This window comes from Panicum virgatum, chromosome 5N, assembly GCF_016808335.1.
Source record: "Panicum virgatum strain AP13 chromosome 5N, P.virgatum_v5, whole genome shotgun sequence".
Lineage (NCBI taxonomy): Eukaryota > Viridiplantae > Streptophyta > Magnoliopsida > Poales > Poaceae > Panicum > Panicum virgatum.
The window spans coordinates 64,351,447-64,369,867 of record NC_053149.1 but is presented as its reverse complement, the minus strand read 5'-3'; the positions used below and the strand labels follow the sequence as shown (position 1 = coordinate 64,369,867).

General features: G+C 55.1%; 2 protein-coding genes across 7 annotated transcripts; one reads left to right on the top strand and one right to left on the bottom strand.

Moving 5' to 3' along the window:
- Positions 1 to 86: 86 nt before the first annotated feature.
- LOC120673317 (nuclear pore complex protein NUP62-like) lies at positions 87 to 9,892 on the top strand. 2 transcript variants are annotated; one of them, XM_039954096.1, is made up of 9 exons: positions 87 to 1,712; positions 1,987 to 2,074; positions 2,161 to 2,245; positions 2,432 to 2,554; positions 2,943 to 3,020; positions 8,280 to 8,383; positions 8,762 to 8,849; positions 8,928 to 9,026; positions 9,635 to 9,892. In XM_039954096.1, exons 1-9 carry the CDS (start codon positions 188 to 190, stop codon positions 9,725 to 9,727), a joined length of 2,283 nt encoding a protein of 760 aa, XP_039810030.1. In that variant the 5' UTR covers positions 87 to 187; the 3' UTR covers positions 9,728 to 9,892. The 2 variants fall into 2 exon arrangements, with proteins under 2 accessions (XP_039810030.1, XP_039810031.1); XM_039954097.1 differs by having other exon boundaries at positions 91 to 1,610.
- A 1,830-nt stretch (positions 9,893 to 11,722) lies between these two features.
- LOC120672816 (auxin transporter-like protein 1) lies at positions 11,723 to 18,218 on the bottom strand. 5 transcript variants are annotated; one of them, XM_039953410.1, is made up of 9 exons: positions 17,647 to 18,200; positions 17,324 to 17,547; positions 16,984 to 17,169; positions 16,382 to 16,494; positions 16,091 to 16,274; positions 15,858 to 15,955; positions 13,654 to 14,119; positions 12,368 to 12,561; positions 11,839 to 12,309 (listed from the first exon to the last, which is right to left on the bottom strand). In XM_039953410.1, exons 2-9 carry the CDS (start codon positions 17,513 to 17,515, stop codon positions 12,192 to 12,194), a joined length of 1,551 nt encoding a protein of 516 aa, XP_039809344.1. In that variant the 5' UTR covers positions 17,516 to 17,547; positions 17,647 to 18,200; the 3' UTR covers positions 11,839 to 12,191. The 5 variants fall into 5 exon arrangements, with proteins under 5 accessions (XP_039809346.1, XP_039809347.1, XP_039809344.1 ...); XM_039953409.1 differs by having other exon boundaries at positions 17,731 to 18,200; XM_039953411.1 differs by having other exon boundaries at positions 17,845 to 18,200.
- Between the last annotated feature and the right edge of the window lie 203 nt (positions 18,219 to 18,421).

Genomic DNA, 18,421 nt, shown 5'->3' with positions numbered 1-18,421 from the left:
GCCAAGAGGCCGGAGTTCAAAAAAAAAAGAAGCCAAGAGGCAAGAGGCAGCCTATTTCAAAATATGCCACAAAAGGCAACCAAGCCAAAGCGCGGAGAAGCGCCCCAAGCCCCCCAGAAGCCGCTCAGCCGTGGAGCCAGCGGCAAAACCACGCTAAAATCTCGCCCAAATCACCGCCGCCCCAGCCATGGCGACCTCCTTCGGTTTCGGCGGCTCCGCGGCCGCGGGCTCCACCGCCTCCTCCCCCTTCTCCTTCTCCTCCACCCCATCCGCCTTCTCCTTCTCCCAGCCGGCGGCGGCCTCCTCCCCCGCCCCCGCCTTCGGCTCATCTCTCTTCTCATCCTCCGCCGCCGCTTCCTCTGCCCCTACTTTCGGCTCCTCCCTGTTTGGGGCCTCGTCCGCCGCCGCGCCCGCCTCCACTGCAGCCTCCCCTTTCGGCTTCGGATCCACCGGATTCTCGTTCGGGCAATCCACCGCAGCCGCCTCATCGGCCGCGCCGGCCCCATCCCTTTTCGGTGCAACGGCCGCCGCATCCCCCGCCGGAACAACCCCTAGCATATTCGGCGCTGCCACCTCCGCCGCAAGCAGCCCCGGCCTCTTCGGCGCTGCCTCTGCCCCCGCAAGCAGCCCGGGCCTCTTCGGCGCGTCCGCCGCCGGCTCTGCGACGTCTACTCCGGGCCTGTTCGGCGCTACCACCTCCGCGGCAGCCACTCCGGGCCTATTTGGGGCCACCTCCGCCGCGGCGACCACACCGAGCATATTCGGGGCCACTTCCGCCGCTGCGACGACACCTAGTCTGTTCGGCGCCGCCACCTCGGCTGCGTCCACGCCAAGCCTCTTTTCCGGAGCCTCCACGGGCTTCAGCTTTGGCTCATCGGCGTCCGGCTCCACCAGTACCACGGCCGCCGCCTCGGCACCATCATTCGGCTTCTCGTTCAGCTCGGGGGCGGCCGCGTCGAGCACTGCTTCCACCACTGCATCATCACAGGCTTTAGGGTTTGGAGGCGCCACTGGCTCGTCGCTGTTCGGATCTACCACCTCTGCGCCACTCTTCAGCAGCAGCAGCACCTCTTCTCCAGCCCCAGCTGCAACCACGACACCATCCTTTGGCTTCTCTGCCTCGCCAGCAACAGCATCCGCCCCGTCCTTTGGTTTTACGCCGTCAACAGCAAGCTCGACGACGGGGAACACGGCTGCTTCCTTGTTCTCTTCTGCTTCCTCGGCTCCTACCTTTGCTTTTGCTAAGAGCACATCCGCCACTCCTACCACTCCAGTGTCCTCGCCTGCCAACAGCCTCTCCTTGGCCACTTCGCAGGCTTCACCTGCACCCTCGCTATTCTCTAATACCAGTGCAGCAGGTAGTTCATCTACCGCTACATCTGGCTTCTCCTTTGGTTCATCTTCGGCAGCTTCTACACTAACTATAGCTTCTATCTCTGCAACTGGTGCATCCACTGCGCCATCAGCTACTTCAGCTTCTGCGACATCGGGGTCATTGTTCCCTGCTGCTTCTACTAGTGGTTTCAGTTTTTCAGTAGCACCATCATCGTCATCAGCAGCGGCAGCAACAGCCACTACCACCACTGTCACAAGTGCATCTACGTCTGCAGGCATGACCACTACCTCTCCATTGACTGGAACAATAGGGTTTCCTAGTTTTAGTGTTCAAACAACCACACCAGCTTCTACCTCATCTCCAACACTGTCACTTGGTGAGCTTCCATGGATCTTCATCATCTGCAATTGTCCTTCAACCATAGTTCAATGACATTGTTAGCCATGCCTACATGCCTGGTTTGGACCAATTATCGTGCCTCCGTGCTTGGTTTAAAACATTTAAGCGTCACCCACAGAGAGTTATATTATAGCATCCGGTTTTTACAGCATAACATCTCAAATGAATCTACATTATTGTTTCGAGACCTGATATTTATCACTACCTGCACTATACTGACCCCTATGTTTGTATGTTTGCCTGTACTATAGGCCTTTCTACTACAACTGCTAGCACATCAGCCACCACCACCAGCACAAGCCAGGCAACTTCCTCAGCTGTTCAAGCTAGCAGCACAGGGTTGTAGAAGTTCTCTTGATGTATTTCTACTATTAGTTCTGGATTCTGGACTGACATTTTCATTTCCTTTCTGCTGTCTTCTGTAGTCCTGCTACTTCTACAGCTATCACTCCAGCATCTTCCCAAGCACCTAAGCTTCCATCAGAAATCGTTGGCAAAAGTGTTGAGGAGGTACTGCACTTATCTGTTTAAACTACAGTTAGTCAATTTCCACTTTGGCACTTTCTTTTCTCTGTCAGCAATGTGTTGGAGACTAGAGCAATATCTCTGCTACCTGAACATCTGATTTTTCTAATTAAGAAGCTCGACCCTATTTTTCACTCTCTAGATAAACTCACATAATTCTGTATGCTGTAGATTATTAGGGACTGGAACAATGAGCTTCAAGACCGTACTGTGAAGTTCAGGAAACATGCAACTGCAATAGCTGAATGGGACAAGAGAATTCTGCAAAATAGAAATGTTCTTATCAAGCTTGAGGTTCAGCTTTTCACTTACTATTACTTTTTTGAGCAACATGTCTAACTGTATTTACTAAGGGGCTCAAACTATCTGGCAAATTCTCATTCAAGCTCTTGTAGTTAGGTGATCAGCTTATGGCTATACATATGCTTGTGCTTATTTTAGATTGTTATTGAGTGCCATCTGTAAAATAGTGTTTAAGATAAATGATATTGACAGTGTATGCTTTGTTACGAGTAGATGGTAGCAGGCTAATTAAGCTTAGTTTGCGAAGACCTGAAGTAGGAAAATTGATGGTTTCTCATGGAATTTTAATTATCTTGGTGAAAAGTTTTGATTCAGATTACTCTATACCTTTTTGAAGATGTTTATGCAAGATTTTACTGTGATTACCTCTTTGTTGCAGGCTGAGGTGGCAAAAGTTGTTGAAACACAAACAAGCTTGGAACGCCAACTTGAGTTGATAGAAACTCATCAGCGAGAGGTTTGTGTTTCTTCTAAGTTTCTTTTTTTGTTTCCATTGCTTGCATTAACTATACTTCATCCTTTGTTATATGCTCCTGTTTGTTGGAGTATATTGAGCCCATGTATAGAGGCTCATCTAGAGGCCCATGTTTAGGAACTATATATCCCACCCTTCTAGGGTTTGGAGGAATACAAGCCAATATTCTCTCCTATCCTCTCTTCTACATGGTATCAGTTAGGGTTTTCTGGCTACTGTAGCCGCCGCCGCCGCCATGGCCGGCCGGCAGCCGGCGCCGCCGCCCTTCCCTCCCCTCTCCTCCTTCCCCTACCTCTCCTCCTCCCCTGCTCTGCAGCCCGTCGGCGCTGCCGGCTCTGCCGCTCCCCCATGCGCCTGGATCCCGAGCGCCGGCTCCTCTGCTGCTCAGCTGCCGTATGCCGCCGTTGCGCTCGCCGCCACAGGCGCAGCCGCGGGCGGGGCGGGCGCAGCAGGCGCGTGCGGCGCTCCTCTTTCCTCCTACCCCGGCATCTCCTCTGCTCCTGCTGCCCCGTGCGCCTTCCCTCCCCTTCCTCCTCTGCAGCCGCCGCCCCTGTTCTGGGCAGTGCAGCCGGCGCCCCTGCTCTGGGCGCGTGGTCGGGCGCGGGCCACTGGGGTCCTGCTCCAGCCTCCTCGCCACCTCCCCGGCCCCCCGGACCGGCTCCTTCCTCCCTCCTCACCCGCCGCCGCGATGCGGGCGACGCCGGCCCCGCCGCCGCCGCGGCGCCTCCATTCCGCGCTCCTCCTGCTCCTGCTCGTCGCCGCGGCGCTGGCGGCGCGGGCGGGGGCGGACGACCTGGCGAGCGACGGGCGGGCGCTGCTGGCGTTCCGCGACGCCGTGGGTCCGCGCCTGGCGTGGAACGCGTCGGACCCCACGGGCGCCTGCTCGTGGACGGGGGTCACCTGCGAGAGCGGCCGCGTCCCACAAACCCCCAAAACACCTCCGCACCACCGCCTCAGGGCCCTTTCACCTGCGCGCCGCCATCTCAGGGACCCTTTGCCTCTGCTCCACCGTCTCAGCTGGCATCGACCGTCGCCGCGGCGGCCCTCCCTGGCTGCGCGTGGCAGCACCAAGGCACCACCACCGCGCCTGCCGCTGCTCCAGCCCAGGCCAAGCCACCACCAGCCCCTGCTTTGCAGGCTCCGGTCGTCGCGCCCGCCAACCTGGCCGCCGCCGCCGCCTTTGTGGCCGCAGCCGCGCACGCCGCGCAGGCTGCGCGGGCCGACGCCTCCCTCGCCGCCGCGCACGCCGCGCAGGTCGTCGCGCCCGCCGCGCGCACCGCCCAGGTCGTCGCGCCCGGGGACCACGCGCGGGCCGCTGCGCAGGCTGTCGCGCACGCCGCGCACGCTGCGCCGGTCCACGCCGTCGCGGCCCTCGTCCTCGGCCCCAACCGGCGGCCATGCTCGCCGCTGCTGCTCCCCTGTTCGCGCCGCTCTGGACACCGCCCGCTCCACCCAGCCAGCAGCCGACCTGGCCTGGGGGGTGGGGCCAGGCCGCACTGGCGCAGTCCTTCAGTGCCATGGGGCGGACGACGCCGGTCAGCACCGAGTGGATCGCCGACTCGGGTGCCTCCTTCCACACCACCCCAGATGTCGGTATCCTCTCTTCTGTCCGACCCCCACACCCCTCTTGTCCTTCCATCATGGTTGGTGACGGGTCTTGTCTTCCTGTCACCGCCGTGGGTTCTGCTCCTAGTTCTTTTCTCCTTCCCAATGTCCTTGTTGCTCCTCAGATGGTTCATAACCTTCTTTCCATTCGTCAGTTCACAGCTGACAATTCCTGTTCCATCGAGTTTGATTCTTCTGGCCTCACTATAAAGGATTCGGCCTCCCGACGTTCTCTACTCCGGTGTGACAGCACGGGACCCCTTTACAACCTTCGCCTTCCTTCTTCCGTTGCACCACTCTCGTCTTCTTCTTCACCCTGGCCGTCTTGGTCTGCCGCTTTTGCCGCGACACCGTCTTCCACCACTTGGCACCGTCGTCTTGGTCACCCTGGCCGCGACGTTCTGGCTCAGCTCGGTCGTAGTACCGATGTTCCTACTACTAGGGCTCCTGCTCAGCACCTCTGCCATGCGTGCCAGCTCGGTCGTCATGTTCGGCTCCCTTTTTCCTCTTCTTCTTCGCATGCGACGCGTGCATTCGATCTTGTTCACTGTGACCTGTGGACCTCTCCTGTACTTAGCCTTTCTGGTTATAAGTACTATCTGGTGGTGGTCGACGACTTCTCGCACTACTCTTGGACGTTTCCTTTGCGCGCCAAGTCTGAGACCTTCCCCACCCTCCTCCACTTCTTTGCCTGGGTGTCCACTCAGTTCGGCCTCACCGTTAAGGCCTTCCAGTGTGACAACGGGCGGGAGTTTGACAACTCCACCTCCCGTTCCTTCTTCCTGTCTCGGGGTGTTCAGCTGCGTATGTCTTGTCCGTATACCTCTCCTTAGAACGGCAAGGCTGAGCGGATGATTCGCACGACGAACGACGTCGTGCGCACCCTTCTGATCCAGGCTTCCCTGCCCCCGCGCTTCTGGGCTGAGAGCCTTCACACCGCCACCTACCTGCTCAACCGCCTTCCGTCCACAGCTTCTCCTGCTCCCACTCCACACCACGCTCTCTTCGGTACCCCTCCTCGCTACGACCACCTTTGGGTCTTCGGGTGTGCGTGTTACCCTAACACCTCCGCCACCGCTCCCCACAAGCTGGCTCCCCGCTCGACTCGTTGTGTGTTCCTCGGTTACTCCCCTGACCACAAGGGGTACCGATGCTTTGACCTCACCACTCGCCGCGTCTTGATCTCCCGACACGTCGTCTTCGACGAGTCGGATTTCCCCTATTCCACCTCCTCTACACCTTCTCCTGACCCCGAGCTGGAGTCTCTGTTTCCGACTGACCCGGTGGTTCATCCACCGTTACCTGTCTGTCCTTTTCCTGCAGGTTTTCCCGGCGCGCCGGCACCGTTTCCGGTGATCCCTGCTGCGCCGAGCGCGGCCCCGGTGCCCGCGGTCGCGCCACGCGCCGTCCCCGGACCTCCGGTCGTGCCGCGCGCGGACCCGGTGTCACCCGCTGCGCCACGCGCGGCCCTGGTGCCTTCCCCTGCACCTGCGCGGTACGCTCAGCCGGTGCAGGTGTACCGGCGCCGCTCGGCGCCGACCCCGACACCGCAGCGGTACACTGAGCCGGTGCAGGTGTACCGGCGTCGTTCGGCGCCGACACCGGCGCCGCCTCCTGCTCCAGAGGCACCTGCGACGCCGACACTGCCGCCGCCGCCGCCACCTCCGGCTCCCTCTCGAGCCGAGCCGGAGGTGTACCACCCGCCGGTCATCCATCGGGATCCTCGGCATATCCATCCCATGGTGACTCGGCGGATGGCGTCCCAGGCCGCGACTCTCTCCGCCACCGAGGGAGAGCCGCGGGTCTCTCCGGTACCCTCCTCTGTCCGCGACGCCTTGGCGGATCCTCACTGGCGTCGCGCGATGGAAGAGGAGTACGCGGCTCTTCTTGCCAACCAGACGTGGGACCTCGTGCCGCGTCCGTCTGGTTGCAATGTGGTGACTGGCAAGTGGATCTGGACGCACAAGCGTCGGGCTGACGGCACACTGGAGCGCTACAAGGCTCGCTGGGTCCTCCGGGGGTTCACTCAGCGACCTGGTGTGGACTATGATGAGACCTTCAGCCCGGTCGTGAAGCCCGCTACGGTGCGCACGGTCCTCCGGTACGTCCGTGGCACCGTGGACCTCGGCCTGGTACTTCACCGCTCGTCCTCTGCTGAGCTGGTGGTCTACACCGACGCTGACTGGGCTGGCTGCCCGGACACTCGTCGCTCCACCTCCGGCTACGCCGTCTTCCTGGGCAGCAACCTGGTCTCCTGGTCGTCCAAGCGGCAGCCGGTTGTCTCCCGCTCCAGTGCCGAGGCGGAGTACCGGGCTGTCGCCAACGGCGTGGCGGAGGCGTCTTGGCTACGACAGCTCTTGGCGGAGCTTCACAGCCCGCTCGCCAAGAGCACGCTCGTCTACTGCGACAACGTCAGTGCTGTGTACCTCTCCACCAACCCCGTCCAGCATCAGCGGACGAAGCACGTGGAGATCAACCTACACTTCGTGCGCGACAGAGTCGCCATCGGCGATGTTCGGGTACTCCATGTCCCGACTACCTCCCAGTTTGCTGACATCTTCACCAAGGGGCTGCCCTCCTCGACCTTCTCGGAGTTTCGATCCAGCCTCAACGTAGCCGGTGGCTAGTTGTGGCTGCGGGGGGGTATTTGCCCTTTTGTACTCTATTTGTTCTCTCTTCTTGTCCAGTCTTGAACACCGCTGCGTCGGTAGTTCAGACTGCGGTGGTGTTAGCTTTCTTATTGTCCAGTCTTGAACACCGCTGCGCCGGTAGTTCAGACTGCTTTCTTGTTGTCCAGTCTTGAACACCGCTGCGCCGGTAGTTCAGACTGCGGGGGGGTGTTGGAGTATATTGAGCCCATGTATAGAGGCCCATCTAGAGGCCCATGTTTAGGAACTATATATCCCACCCTTCTAGGGTTTGGAGGAATACAAGCCAATATTCTCTCCTATCCTCTCTTCTACACTGTTGGCTCCCTTGTTCCCGTAATTGGTCATCTCGTGGCATTACATTATTTCATGTTAATACAGATGCTGAAGATTTCACCGCTTTGAATTATGCCCCCCTTGTAACCTGCACATAAGTAGTTTTACTTACCTACCATGGATTTGGTTTTGTTTGTCTTAGTCAGTCAACTAACCCTTTGTCGACGAGAAGTTCAACATTGTGAACAGAATGGGTTTCCAAATGCTAGTTTCCTTGGCATATGTAATAACAGTAATAAACAATGCCTGTTCCAGGCTTGAGTCTTGGCATATGCTGAAGTTGAGTAACGATAACAAATGGTCAAAGAAACAGTGTTGAAAATTTGAAACCTAAAATTAAAAAGAAATCCCGTAGTTCACAATGGTGGCAATTTGATAGGCCTACAGTCCTACACTTGTACATGCTCTGTATAGTGATTGTTTGATGCCTGCCTTCCAATGGGTTATGCCCCCCAACCCCCCAATACGACTGGCAGTGTTTCTTGCTTAATTATTGCAATTTATTGAAAAATATCTCAATCAGTGCCCTTGCAGCTCTGCATGTAGTTTAACCTTGCTATTTTTTTTCAAAGATCTCGAGTGCTGTTCCTATCATCACGGAGAGACTCTTTGTTCAGTTTCTAACTTGAAAGAACTTGTTTTGTAATTAAAGGTAGACAACGCTCTCCAGGGCATGGAGGAGGAAGCTGAACGCATATTCCAGGATGAACGTGCATTACTTCGTGGAGATGAGGCTGCTTCAGCAAGAGATACAATGTTAGTTCAAGAAACTTGGTTCACTGTTTCTGTCTGGATTTTAGTTTTACTCCAAATCTAGGGTTAATGTAGTATAAAGAAATACAGTTCTAATCATTTTGGAAGAAAACATTAGTATGGTTTCTCAAAATGAAATCTGAATTGAATGTTTTTTAGGGAATTGAATTGAATATTATAGATATATATAGCAAATTACCTGTTTATTTTTTATGGTCTGTTTGCAATGGTGTTATGGCTACAAAATTTAGCAGAACTTATCCTGGTCCATTAAATTATTCTATACTGTTTATTCATGTTTGTGATAGAAAATGCCAGGATTCCTCTTTCATATATGCTTTGTTTTGTGTCTCCCAATTAAATTTGTTTTGCAATGCTAAGGTATGAACAAGCAGAAGTTGTGGAGCATGAATTGCAACATATGACAGAACAAGTAAAATCCATCATTCAGACTATGAATGCTACTCAGGTTAGTCAAGAATCAAGATGTACTAATGGACTCGCTATTCAGTCTCAAGCAATCTCTTACTTCCCTTGTCTGATTCAGGGTGGTGAACTTCAGGCCTCTGATAGTATGACACCATTTGATGTTGCTGTCCGGATACTGGATAATCAACTGCGGTCCTTGATGTGGATTGATGAGAAGGTCAGGATATCTAACTTCTTATGGTCATTTTTTTTGTTTTTTTACTTTTAATTTCTTTCAGTTTGACATGTTGAAACCCCACACTTGTGTTCTGTAAAAACAATTTATTTCACAAATGTTTGTTACATTATGGGCCAAAAATATTTTAACATGTTCCCTGATGAGTCTAGAAGGCTGTACCTCTGCTATTTGCACCGCTGTTTTATTTAGTGTCTCCTATTCATTGTCTGTGGCATCCCAACAAGTTGTAAGCTTTCAAGTGTAAATATCTTAGTAATGATGTTAGCATGATGCAGAACGGTATTGTATGGTTCTGTGCTACAATTCTGTAGAATCTGCCATTGAACAAAATTTATCCCATAATTTAATATACCGTTCAGTTGAATCCTGCCATTTCACCATATAACCTTCCATAGTTCTGTGAAACCACCTTGCCTTTAATAAAAAAAATGGAGCAATTTGATTTATATAATCTTTTTCATTGCAAGGTGCTTGATGTATTGACAATTTTACGCTGGTTATGTTTCTGATAGTTATTAATGGACTCGGCTGACTGAAATGCTTGGCTCGAAACCATTATTGATACTTTTTTCTTCCATGTTTCCTAGGTTAACGAGTTCTCTGGCAGAATACAGAGGCTGCCTAACAACAGTGCTTCAAGTGAACGTGACTCCGGGATTCCCAGGTTTTGGTTAAGCTGATCCGGGCTAGTAAGCATGCTGTGCTTGGTTGCTCCAGCAAATGTACGCGTTATTTTCTCCCCGTTAAAGTACTTTGGTGCCACATACCTCTAGCTGGTTGACTCTTTGATTGATACTATTCAATGTCACTCAGATTGCTGAAAATCAACCCTCTGCTTTGCATCAGTTACCTGTGTTTTCAATTCATATAAAAAATGTTTGGTCTCTAGAATCATGGCAGCAAACATCGTCGGCGAATCGCATCTAACATGTGAAGGCTTTGACAGTATAGCAGCAAGCATCAGGCAGCTAGAGAGAGTAGTGCAGTAGAACCATTCACTTGCTACTGTTCCAGTCACTCTGCATGAGGCCCAATAAAATGTAGCCTGTCCGAAGCTACCAACTAATGGGCTTTTTAGGTCTGTTTCGCTTCGAATAGGCCCATTTCAAGTTCTTCTGCATCGCGCGATGTGGCCCAAAAGCACACTAGCTTTCTGGAAAGATGCTATAGTGTCATATAGCTATCTCAACTCATTTCCCCCTTGTGTTTTGCAAAAAGCGATGACACGATTTGCTTTTCAGTTCCATGTCAAGCTTACCTACCTTGCTATTCCTTAGCGTGGTCTTGGATCTCTTCTGTACAACCAAGATAAGCTACTTGATAGAAAAAGCTGCCGGCTTCCTTCACCTGAAATGAGAGGCTTTGCAGAAACAGTCGGACAACCAAAGACACCAGTGTCTCTCTGGCACGCCACTCACTCCTGGTTTATGTCAATATATCCGTCATCGACAAATCCGTTGCAAACGGCAAGCACTAAGCACAGCTCATTAATCATCATGGGATTCCTTTCAACGGCAAGTGTGAGCTGCATGTGAACTGTGAGGCTCGAGTGGAGGAGTTATTAAACCAAACCATGTGCTGAAAACCCCCGAACTCGGAATCAAATCGAACAAAACCGTCACCAACGGCTACTTGCAGCTAGATTAAGCCATCTCGGAGCTAGTCGACGGCACATGGCCGCCCTGCGCCAGCACCGCCACTATCCCTTAAGCTAGATTACCTCTCCATCTCCATGATAGTCTTCAGGACTTGGGGAGGAGGATGAGGAACACAGATACAGAGATGCAGCAAAGCCAGAGGAAATCTGGAGAGGAACCGGTGGTCAAGGAGGCACATGCCCCGCTCCATGTGGGGCTGATGCCCCGAGGGACGATCGGGGAATCCAGTTGCAAGAGAGCTCGGCTCGCACCACTCACATGGGCGAATTAAAGCGCAACCTTGGCAACCAAGGTCCGTGCTGATGCTGCGACCCGGAAGCCAATCAATAATTCACTACGGCGTAGTCTTGTACGCCGTACGCCAGTGCCCAGTGGTGGCGGCGGCAGCAGAGTACTCCCAAGTCCGAACCCAACCCTCGAAAGCGAGGCTTGCTTGCCCACCGCCGGCTGGCTGTACGAGCAGTAGGGCATGATTAGACCTGGCTGCCGCCGCCGCTAATCAGAGTCATCTGATGGAGTGACCCATTCACGCGGCGTCACCTATGCGCAAAGCCAGGGCCTTTTGGAGGCCATCTCAAAGGAGGCTCCCCCGATGTGCGCGTAATTATGGTCCGCGCCGACCCACGCCGCGCCCGCAACATCCATGGACATCCACCCATTATCTGGAGCGCACGCATCTTTCTCTTCCTTCTCCCGTGTGGTGGATCGCTTTGTGGGGGTCCTTTCAAAGAAGCCCATAAAAACCCGTCGAGAAAACTTTAAGCCGCTCGGCAAAAGCAGCACGATCGAAGTGAGCAAGGATCGCACGCTCACCGCAGTTGCAAGACTACAACGCCAGGAGGACTGGAGGAGGAGGTCCAAAGCGAAGGGGCAATAAACAAAGGGAAAATTCGATTCATGCCACCACAACTCCGTGAAATTGGGTTTCACGTTGAAAATCATGCCACTCAATGGCATGGATTTCAACATGAAATCCAACTTCGTGAAATTGTAGTGCCATGGATCCAACTGACCCAATAAACAAAGGCCACTGTGTTTTGCCTTCAGCTAGCACGAGGAATCGTCCCGTCCATTACAGTTACCCACACGCTACACAACATGGACCAAGCTCCATGAATCAAGGGAGTAGAAAAAAAGAACAAGGGGAAAAAAAATCAAGGAACCCTATAGGATAAGTATGTCATATCATATGGATTGTGGAATCGTCACTCTCACTCTCACATGAGCCGAGAGCGAGAAAGAGAGAGCCTTATAAGCCATGACCATCACTCACACTTATACTGGTGGCAAGCCAAACAAAACACAAGGAACACCAATGGCGACGGACCGATCGGGCGCGGGGTGAGGGGAAAGCGACGCGGCAGCGGCACGGCCTCGGGGGCGAGGAGATCTTGTGTTCTTGTTACGCCAGGGACGGGTCCCGAGCCGCCGCCGTGAGAGAAACCTCTGCTGCTGATCGAGTCCTGCTACGGTGTCAAGTGGCACCCTAGGGGAGAGGAGGAGAGGAGGCTTGTATATTACAAGGCGACCGAAACCTAGCAATTAACACTGGCTGCTGCAAAGCGACGCGCCGGCCGGCTTCCTTGCGATGCCTCCGGCCGGCGCCGCCGCCGCCGCGGCGTACGCGCGCCCTAGTGGTGCGGCAACGGCGCCGGCGCGGCGGGGACGGGCGGCTTGGAGCATTGGTAGCACTTAGCGAAGAGCCCGAACGTGTCGATCTGCCTGATGAAGTTCACCATGCTGGCCCAGCCGCCGAGCCCGAAGCCGACCACCAGCACCCACACCACGATGAACACGTTCACCACGAACATCCCCGTCCAGCTCGGCAGGAAGAACGGTGGCTTCTCCGCGGCATTCTGTTGCATTTTCCATGACAAAAAAAGATACGTCAGAAAGCAGTGGAGCTAGCAGAATATACACGTACTAGTATTAGGACACGGCTGTGCAGGATAAGATGAGCATCGCGCGCGTTCCTAGTACCATCTTTTTCGGGGCATTTTCAGGGCTCCTGTTCGATTTCCTTTCGGAAATAAAGCTGGGGAAAAGGAAGGCCCGGAAAGGAACCCTCCAGCCGCACACCCAAATCCCCATCGCCATCCCACATCCATCGATCGATGCCTCGCGCTCCAGCAGAGACTCACCCGACGCTGCCTGGCGCGCGTCCGGCCGCGGCAATCGGCATCTCCATCCCCGCGAGCGCGCGCGTCCAGAACGCGCCACCGCCGCGACGTCGACCACCGCGCGCCAGGGTCTCCCATGGCAGCATGACGCCGGACATCAGCACCGCATCGGCGCAACGTCAGACATGTCAACGGTCGGTTTCCACTGACCCATCACTGCCGCCACCGTCCCATACCCCTACCCGCGCGCAAGTCGCGACGCGGCGGGCGCGCCGTGCGTTGCTCACCCGCCGGCGGGGGCGGGACCAGCCCGCCAGCCACTGACCGGAACCTGGCACGACGGCGGACCGACCGATCGATCTGCCATAGCCAGCGGCGCCTGACAAAGCGACGGGCAGACACGCGGATTCGGGACGCGGGGGCGATCCCGATCACCCGATCCGTCGTCCATATCGTTGTCGGGCGCCGCGGGGCGGGGCCGGCTCCGAATTAATGTGGCTGTTGGCCGGATTCAATGATTGGGGATTTGCCCATGTAGGCGGCGGGGCCCAGTGCTCTGTTCATCTAACATGAACTGGGAAGCTGGCAAGCTGCTGCCTGTGCACGGATCTCCACTGTCTATTCCATGGCCTGTACCGCGTGTGGCTCCCAATCCGGGCACTGTTCGTGACAGGGCCACGGCTGCTGCGGGCGCTATTGCACGGCCAGGCCAGATGCTGTTCGGACATCCAGAGCCATTTTTCTGGTACTTGAAGCACGAAAACATGCCATGATCGGCCATGGATGGATGGGAGAGTTGGGGGAGGAGAGGAAGTGGGGGGCGCTTACCATGCGCGCGGAGGCCGTGCGGTAGGTGAGGATGTGCGCGAGCGCGGGGATGATGTAGACGGTGAAGCTGACGAGGAGGGCGCCGACGGCGGAGTTGATGGGCCCGAAGAAGGGGAAGATGATGGCGAGGAACCAGATGGGCACCACGATGGGGAGCCGCGCCAGCGCGCGCTTGAAGAGGCTCTTGGTGTCGTGCATCCCGATCACCTTCTCCCACACGAAGTAGAGCGGCGTGCACGCGAACCCGAACGTGATGAACTGGTGGATCAGCATCAGGATCACCGCCGCGTCGCGCCACGCGGTCTTGGGCAGCAGCGAGAAGGCGTTCGAGTGGGTCAGCAGCTCGTCGCCGAACGCCCAGTACATGGCCGCCGCCGACGGCAGCGTCAGCGTGAACACGTACAGCGTCGCCAGCAGGTAGATGTACTTGAACTTGGCAGGCTTCCACATCGCGTGCATGATCTCGCTGCACCGAAAACCAACAATTACTTTCTGTTATTATTATTATTATAGTTTTCATTTGATCATCTTGCAAAAGTTCAGAAATAAACTAAATACTAGTAGAAAAGAAATACAGGAAATTAACAGACTAAACGGCCTCGCACATGCGAGTCAATGATGCCTAGACTTTAGTTGATCAAATGATACGCGACGACGGCAAAAGGAAATCATGCTAGTGCTTCTCCCAGTCACGCACCGGCACGGCAGGATGCTTGCAAAGATCTCGGCGGCAGGAGGAATCTTGCAAGCTCTCGCCAACACATGCATGCCGCGCCTCCCAGTCAAATGATGGAGGACCCGGCAAGTGCGGCCAAATAAGGCCGTTACCAGTAAACTAATCCCCTGCTGAACACTCCGCTCCAGCTTGCTTAGAAGATCTCGTGATGCACTCCACTAATAATCGTCAAATCACTCTTACAGTCTCCAGAGCAGTAAGTTAAGAGCCTAACTGTCCGGGCTCTGAAGAAATTGCTCGAATCCAGCAATGGTGAGGGGCACCGTCAATCAAGGTGGACAGAGACGCTCACCATTTTCTTCTTTTAGGATGCATTGCCCAAAGTGGGCGTGTGTCTCAATTGCTCCACTAAGCTTAAATACCTAATGTGGCAGTCCATGGATGGTTGCAAGCTTATCATCCTCATATTGCCTCCTGCATGAGGGCAACTAGATAGGAACGAATTGCATCTGCAACGCATGATGTGAACTTTGCACTCGCTGAATTCAGTGAAGCATGCTTTGTTTTCCCATTTCCATTTCCCCACTAGAACAAGCAGTCAAGCACCCACATGCCGCAGCTGGAGATACAAAATTCCCAGATCTCCGACCCAGCGGCGCCCACTAAAGACCAAGGCGTTTGAACACCGCACTAGAGCGCGCCGCGGCTGCTAATTATTGCTCGCATGGCTTCTAATCATGCCCCAGCCATCCATAACAATGATCCAGGCAATAAAATAGATCAAGAATAGGCATTGAGCAAGCAGTGGGAATAAAGGGATCATCCTCAAGCCGTCTATTCTAATGCAAAGTGGCTAACCCTGCATCTCTTTTCCCTCCCTCCCTCATAGGCTATATCTTGTACTGGTAGGGGACCTTTGGATGCATCTCTTCTCCCACACACAAATGCACATGACCACACCGAGCTTTAGGAGCCGGATCACCGCGTTTCATCACCAACGGCTGCAGCTACGCAAGCAGCGGGTTCCCACCACGCACAAGCTAAGTGGCCCTGGCTGTTCATGGGGATCTGCTGCACGCCGTGGAGGTAGCTTTGCGAAGCTGAGCTAGCTGCAAAGCTACAGTCATGCATGTGTAGTTAGGATTAACTACAGTGTCGCGGTGTGGTACTGCAGCTGGTCTGGTATCGCCCACCATGGACGACGGACGGAAGGGAGGGGACCAATAGAATGGAGACCGGAGGCAGGCCGGTTTCCTATCCGGACATGTCCTCCCCGGCGGCAGGCAAAAGCTGCAGCCGGTGAAAAGCTCACTTCACCTCTGCAAGCTCTGCTTCAGGGGTAACAATTAACAGCAGCACACTTCCAAGTAATTAACAACTAAACAAAGAGCTCAGTAGCAATTAACTATGGCATTCTGCTAAAGTGCAGAATTGGAGCATAGTAAGCTCGTGCTGCTAGTTTGACTTGAATTCATCCATTTCGGGATGGAATGGAACCGAAGACTTGGCAGCTAGCAGGAAGACTCACACTGTGACGGCGTGGCCTCCGAAGGTGTAGAGGATGTTGGTGGCGCCGGTGAAGTAGAGCACGAGCTTGGTCGGGCCGGTGTGCGCGACGCCCTCTACCTGCACGCGTCGGTCGGCGCCGACGGCGATGGTCAATCATTGGTAGATAGCCGAAGGCCGATAGGACCCAGCGTGCCTGTGCGTGCGTTGGGATGGCGCTCTCCCCGGTGGATGGAGGTGAGGTCGGGGGCTCACCTGGCCGTTGATGAGCGCGGCGATGGCGAGGTACCACGCGGTGTAGGTGGTCATGCCGAGCCCCAGGAAGGACCAGATCCGGTAGTTGTGGAAGGAGGGGATGAACACCGTGGTGGCGCAGCAGGCGCCGAAGATGTACGTCCATGTCCGCTTGTCCAGCCGGTCGTTGATGTAGTAGATGTTGCTGCACACAGAGACCAAAGATCTCGCAGGCTTCAGCTCACCCCTGCTCAGTCCTCTCACAGTGCAGCAGCGGAGTGGAAGATAGGGGAGGAGGATCGGGCGACCCACCTGGCGCAGGCGATCAGCTGGATGACGGAGCCGAAGAGCAGGAACGTGCAGTTGAAGGCCAGGCCGGCCGCCTTCCAGTACGGGCCCAGCAGCCCGTCCAGCACTTCGAACCACTGGTCAACATCACACCACAAGATTATCGTCAGCTCAATCACTACCACTGATACTACCAAGTTTCTACTATCATCTTTGTTTTTTTTAATTCCAGATTGTTAGTTGCACGAACGGCTTTTGCGAGAGATAAGGATCATGGAACTCCCCAAGTCCACTCCGGCATCCATGGCATGGCTCCGCTGGCTTTTGGTTTGACAAGCAAGCAGCACAACGGAGCATGCAGACGAGGGGCCGGGGGATCCAATACCCTCTCCCGTTTTCGCAAAAGGCAGCATTTTCTGCAGCCACGGCGGATCGATAACGACCAGACGCGACTAGAAAAAAAAAAGCAAATTTTTGGTAAGAAGAAAAAAAAGGCCGGAGGGAGGAGACCGGATCAAAAGGATCGAAACTGTAGTCAGTTGCAGATGTTTTAATGGTGGGGAGGAGAAAGTGGAGTCGGGAGACGGCGGCGTCGGCGGCGGCGGAAGCGAAGCAAGCAGCCATACCTGGATGACGTGGTTCTTGAAGCTGACGCCCTCCTTCTCCTTGCGGGAGCGGTACTCGACGTAGAGGACGCTGATGAGGTAGGCCGTCCAGCTGCCCAGGAAGCCGTAGAAGATCTGCAGCAGCACGCCGGACAGCATCCCCAGCTGCGAGAAGGAGTACGGCAGGGTCAGGAGCACCTGCGCCACCTGCAAGACCACGAGCCATGGAAAAACAATTCTCAGAGCCAGGCTGCCAGCCGGTGCTCGCTCTCGCTCTCTCTATCTCTGCGCTCAGCTGAGGGAGCATGGCGGAGGGAGACCGCTCCACTCGCGTATGGGGTGGCGGTGGCGCTCCGCTGACCTGGTTGGAGGCGCAGCTGAACCACGCGTCCCAGACGGAGCCGCCGTGCCAGAGGAAGCTCTTCATGCTGAACTTGCCGCCGCCGTGCTGCTCGTCGCCGTCGCCCGCGCCGGCGATGCCCATGACCCCGACCTCCTCCTCCTTGCCGTTGCCGTCGGACACGATGGCCTCCTCCAGCTGCTCGCGCGCCATCCTGAAGCGCCCGGCCTTCCCGTCTCCGGCCGCTGCGTCGTTGAGACAAAGCGATCGACGTGAGTAGCTGCCGACCAGATCAAGATCCAAAGAACACTACTACAAACTAAAAAAAAACACACAGCCCGTACAGGAGCAGAACTCAGAGGAAGAAACCCGCCGGGGCACGAAGAGAAGAACGAAAAGGCAGCAAGAACACCAACGCCAAGACCTACCTTTTGGCAGGGAGATGATTTCGAAGATCGCGGGAGGCCGGAGGGCGAGTGGCGTGCAGTAAATGCAGGGTGGGTTTCGAAAGGGGGAAGGGAATGGAATGCGGCGGAATTTACTGTACTATCGACGCGGCGGCTCTGTTCGCCTGCAAGACGGGGGCTAGCGTGGTGGCCGCGCCGCGCGGTTGGCAGGCGCCGAGCCGGAGTCGCGGAGCAGAGGCTACGGCCGGGTCCTTCCCCGGCGCTGCTTCTTCCTCGACCCTGCTCTGCTCTTCCTTTATGAGGGAGGGAGTAATGGCGAGGGGCTAGGAGGGAGGAGGGAGGGGACGAGCGCAGCAGGTGTGGGCTATCACTCGTAGGTGAGCGGGGACGGGGGCAGAGAGGCGAGGAATGGGGAGCCCCCTCTTCGTGTGATTCGGTGAGAGAAGAGGAGGGAGATGGTGAGGGAGGAACGATCGATACCAGTTGCGGCTTTAACGCGCGCGGCTTGCAGACTGGCGAAGCCTTCTCTCCCCACGGCCTTTTCACATTTCGCTCTTCCGTTTTCTGTTTGTTTTTATTAGTTTCTCTCTCCTCCGTGGCACTTCCTTTTTTCATACATTATTCTTACGGTTTATAAGATAGAATTTCAATTAACCATGGTCTAAGAGAAATGTTATTTACATGTTTAATATTCTTTTGGAAAAAATTCAAT